At 59.8% G+C, this 5,122-nt stretch overlaps 1 protein-coding gene across 1 annotated transcript; it reads right to left on the bottom strand.

Annotated features, from left to right (window-relative positions):
• Nucleotides 1-3,062: 3,062 nt before the first annotated feature.
• On the bottom strand, nucleotides 3,063-4,747 carry HMX3 (H6 family homeobox 3). The gene is made up of 2 exons (XM_029917171.1): nucleotides 4,366-4,747; nucleotides 3,063-3,736 (listed from the first exon to the last, which is right to left on the bottom strand). Exons 1-2 carry the CDS (start codon nucleotides 4,745-4,747, stop codon nucleotides 3,063-3,065), a joined length of 1,056 nt encoding a protein of 351 aa, XP_029773031.1.
• Between the last annotated feature and the right edge of the window lie 375 nt (nucleotides 4,748-5,122).

Here is a 5,122-nt window from a genome sequence, read left to right as displayed (position 1 = left end):
GGCGGCGGAGCTCCCCAATAAGAGGGAGAGGGAGACCCGGGGAGCAGGACAAAGGATAAACGGTGCGCAAGGGGAACCAGTTATTTCTTGACTTTGTAAAGACTGGGTCAGTCAAGAACCGTTTTCTAGAATCCAAACACAAATAAAGAAGAATTTTCTTGGCGTTTGATAGCATCGAGTTCTGGCTGTAAAAATCTACGGATGTGTTTGCTATTGCAACATTATTTTTAATGAGCTGTTATTGGCCTGTCCCACAGTTAGTATTGCCAACAGTAAAAGGCATCACTGTGTTTTCAGGTAACACAAGGAACAACATATTTTGACCCCGAATTCCTGTTTATTTTTCATTTACGACACATGCCCTCATTTTCATTCCAAACCACAGGGAAATAAAGGGAGATCTATCTTCACTGAGGTTCAGGCTAACATTGTGCCATAAATACGCATGCCAGTTTGTTTGGGGGCAGCTTCCCATTAATAGAAAACGATACTCAACATTTCAGCCAGAGTCGACTCAACGGTGTGGATTGGGTTTGAAGAACCTAGCAAAGCGCTGGGAGAGGGACCGCGCGCGTGTGCAGGCGCTCCCCAGCGGCCGCGCCGGCGGTGTGCTCTCCGGAATCCTCACCGTCTACAGGTTCTTCATCTCCCCCTTCTGGCTCCCCAGCTTCAAACTTGCCTGCCTGGAGTTGGGCGTCCAGACCCCGCGCCCTAAGGCAGGCAGCCACGCGGGCCGCGACCAGCGCCCCAGCACCTGCTTCCTCCCGCAGACGCGCTAGGCCAGGGGCTCCCCGCTGGCCGCCCACCAAGCGCGTGGGAACTGCCAGCGCTCCGCTTTCTGGCGTGGGTCAGGACGCGGACCGCAGACCAGAGAGGCCGCCTCTGGGGTGTCGGGCGCCTGTGGACAGAAAAGGGTCCTGTCGAGGAGACAAGGTCCTTTCATCGGCCGCGGCCACAGTTGGATGGTCTCTGGACAGGGACCGCGCCCATACCCGAGCCGCCCCGAGAGCCACAGTTCCTCAAGGCTTGCGGGAGCCTCCCTGTCCAGGAGCTGGCAGCCGCCTTCTTCCAGGGCCCTCTGGATCTGGCCTCTCCCGGCTGGACTTTGCGACCCGCCTGCGATCACAGCTAAATTCTAAGTGCACTCCCTTCTTTCCTCCCTCGCCCCGCCCCTGGCTGCAACCGAGCCCCCCACGGTCCAGGCCCGCCGACGAGCGCCCAGTAACGTCCAGCGCAGAGACTCGCGGCTTCCGAAGGAGCCGTGGCCTGGGAACGGAACGCGAGGCTGCAGCACAGCGTTCAGAAATTTATCAGCCATCTCTGAGCTCGCGGCTGCCGCTCCGCTCAATTTCTCAAACTAGATAAGCCTAGGTCCTCGCCCCTTCCTCCCCGCGCCCCCCTTCCCACCTCCCCCTTAGAGCAGGGCTCTGGAAGCTGAGAAAAACACTGGGGAGAGAGCAGCCCCGGTCGGGAACAAAGCCGCCTCTGTGTCTGCAGCCTCCGGGATTACAGGGAAGTGCGTCCAGGTCGGACGCCCAGAGCGAGAGCCGAGGCAGCCAGAGGGCCGGGCGGAAGAGAGATTCCAAGGCACCTGCCCTGCCGAAAATCGTCCGAAGTTTACACACTCTGGCAACACGAAACGCTTCGCTTTGCTTTTCTTTTTAATTAATTCAATTTCACGACAACATTAAATGTAACAATATTTCGTGGGCTTTTTTTTTTCTCTTTTTCTTAAAAAGGGACTGAACCCGGGCAGTGGCGAGGGAGATGGGGGTGGGGTGGGGGTGGGGAGAACAACAAGCTATCGCAGAACAACAGGTGTAGCCGACAAAAAGAAAACAGATTGGGTGGCAGAGCCAGGAGCCCTGCGGAACTGAGGGTGAACTTTACAAGAAATCTGTACATATATCAAATAAGTTAAAATTCTCCTAAATTGATTGTCCTTCACTTAAAGCGCTCCAGTATGCCTATCTTACTCCTTTGAGCATTGCTACCTATCTTCGTTTCTTTCCTCCCTCCCTTCTCCCCTTCTTAATTTTCTCCTAAACGAATGACCAAGATTACACAGTGAAAACGTCTGCTTCTCTCCGTGGAGAAAGAGGCAGGGCTTTCAGGAAATTTTGTACAATATTGCACAGCTCAAAAGTACAGCAGTTACTGCAGAACAAAAAGGTAGGGAGGAGAGGCTAAAAGACAGATTTTTTTTTAATATTGAAACGACTGTCTCGAAACAGGGAACAAAGCAATAATAGTAATAATAATAATTTACCAACAAATGAAATCCCCAAAATAAATGCTACTAATAAATAAGCCCACTCACATCGGGCCAGATGTGGAGATCTTTCAGTAATTAGATGTCTGATTTGGGGCTCTCTTATCTTTTCCCTTTAAACACTTAGAGAATTGTTCAGTCACAAAGCAGATGAAGGGGTCAGTTGTGACACCCCCCCCTGGGGAAAAGGTGGCCTCAGCCGGGGTTCCACCCAGAGGCTGCCCAGATTCTGAAAACTGGGGAGGCTCACAGGAGGTGGAGAGTCAGAACCACACCCAGAAATCCAGGACTAAAAGTACAAAGTGATTTCTCTACCTCACTCTCTCTCTCCTCTGGACTTCTGAAAATAGTTCTATATATATATATTTTAAAATGAATTAACGAAGAGTGTTAGGTTTCTGCGGCTTATTTCTCTTCTATAAAAATAAAACCAAAACACCACAGCGCAATGCATATTTGGGGAGAAGTGTTGCATCTTTTACAAAATTTCTCAGCCGAAATCTTTGACCCGGGAATTTTTTTTTTGTCTTTTTCCTGCTCTTTCTCAATATAACCAAAACCAAAAGTAAGAGAAGGAAGCGCCTCAAATCCATTTGGGGGGAATTGCACGAAAATGCATTGCAAATACTTACAAAACGCTACCGATTGGGGGAGGGGAGGCCGGGGCAGCGCGCCCGAGCCCCGGTTCCCGAAGAAGGCCGCTGGACGTCGGGGCGCCCTCGGCCCGGCCCAGTCTCCTCCGGGATCCGGGAAGGCGGCCGGGCGCTCCCTCCCCCTCCCCTGTCGGGCCTCAGACCGGCCTCAGCAGCGGCACGGACGAGACCACCGGGTGCGAGTAGTACACGGGGTGCGGGAAGGTGAGCAGCGGCTGGCTGACGGGCACCGGGGCCCCCGCGGCCGCGGCTGCCGCGCCCTCGGCCGCCGAGTTCTCGTGGTAGAGGATGGGCACCCGCACGATGCGCTGCGCCGCCGCGTGGCTCAGGTTGGCCGCCTCCAGCTCGGCCGCCAGCTGCCGCTTCCACTTGTTGCGGCGATTCTGGAACCAGATCTTGACCTGCGTCTCGGTGAGGTGCAGCGACGCGGCCAGGCCGGCGCGCTCCGAGCTGCTCAGGTAGCGCTTCATGTCGAAGGTGGACTCGAGCTGGAAGACCTGGCTGCGCGAGAAGACCGTGCGCGTCTTCTTTTTGCGGCACGCGGGCTTCTTCTCCGGGCTCTCGGCGCCCTTCTTCCAGTCCTCGGCGCCCGGCGTCGCGGCCGCCGCCCCCACGCTGGCCCCGGCCGCCCCCGGGGCTGCCTCGCCTTCCTTCTTGCCTTCCTCCGAGTCGCTCTCCTCCAAAATGATCTCGTCCGGGCTCTTGGAGTCTAGCTCCTTGTGGTCGGGGTCGGCCTTGAGCAGTGGCTCCGGGGAGTCGCGATCGGTTCCCGAGGCGGGGGAGGAGTCTCGCAGGAGGGCCTTCTCCGAAGCTGCGGAGACAGACAGACGGACGCACACACACGCACACCGAAACAGCCTTCAGCGAGGCCTGGCGCCTGGGGACCGCAGGCTCAGTCCGCGCTGGCCTCTGGGCCCCAGGCCTCTAGGCCTCACCGTTCCCGTGGGCCTCCTTCCTGGCTGGGCCAAGGGCAGGGGCTCCGCGTCCTGGGATCCCCTTCCTCCCGTGGACAGGCGACAGACCGGGCCGGTGGCAGCGCAGCCACTTCCTTTCTCTGCCTCAGCTCCCCCGCCAGGGGCCCGCGGAGAGATTTTCGCCTGGCTTGGGCCCACCGGCGCACTCCCCGCATCCAGGCCCGGTCCCCAGTCCCAGCCGGCCGAAGCCTCCGCATTCACACCCCGGACCACTTTTCCCGGGAAGCGCCGCGCCCCCGGCTGCAATTCCACCTCTTTTCTCACCAAGTGGGATTGGATTCCCGGGCAGCGCAACGGAGCGCGCGGGCAGTAGCCGCAAGCCAGGGGCCGGAGGAAGTTGGCCAAACAGCGGGTTGGAGGGTGCGGGGGGTCCCAGGATTGCGGCGGGGGCAGCGCGGCGGGGGTGGGGGGTAACCTGGTACTGGCGCACAGAGAGGACAACGAAAGTTCAAAGAGAGGTTGGTACCTTCAGGTCTCGAGAGGTGGCCGCCGGCGGGGGTCAGGGTGTAGGGGTACCACCAGGCCGGGGAGCGCTCCAGGTAGTGCGCGGGCAGGGCAAACCTCTGCGCCGGGATCTCAAAGCGGGGGAAAGCCAGGTCGCCCACCTGCGAGAGCGCGAAGCCCGCGGCGCCCTCCAGAGCCCCCTTGGCCGCGGCGGCGGCGACGGCGGAGGCCGGCGCGAAGAGCGTCCGTGGGGGCGGCTGCGGCTTAGGGGGTGGCCGGTGGTGGTCTCCGTTGAGCAGGTTCTTGATGGAGAACGGGGACTCCTTGGGCGCGGGAGGTGGGGGCGGCGGCGGCGGGGGCTGAGCGCTAGCGGTGCCAGGGGCGTCCGGCCCGGGCTCCGGCATGGTCCCCTCTCCTCCGGGTCCCGGGGAGGGAGGGAGGGATCGGGACGGGCGGGCGGCCGGGCGAGCGGGCGGGCGGCCGGAAATCAGACCATAAACGGAACTCGACTACGGGGCGCAAAGTCGGGGGCCGCTCCGGGCGCAAATCCAGCGGCGGGAGGGCGGGGTGAGGACCCGGCCGGGGCGGGCTCGCATGTGGGAGGGGTGCTGAGGGGCGGGGAGCGGCCGGGCCGCGGCACAGAGGGAGCGAGGCGGCTCGGCGGCGGCTGCAGCTGCCCGGGAGGAGGCGGCAGGAGCAAGTCCCCGGCTCGGGGCTGCGTCAATCCGGCGCCGGATGCTAATGATGAAATCAAAATGTCATCCAAGTTAAATGCGGGG

The sequence above is a fragment of the Suricata suricatta genome, chromosome 2 (assembly GCF_006229205.1).
Source record: "Suricata suricatta isolate VVHF042 chromosome 2, meerkat_22Aug2017_6uvM2_HiC, whole genome shotgun sequence".
NCBI classification, from domain to species: Eukaryota; Metazoa; Chordata; class Mammalia; order Carnivora; family Herpestidae; genus Suricata; species Suricata suricatta.
This window is presented reverse-complemented; position numbering and strand designations above follow the sequence as displayed.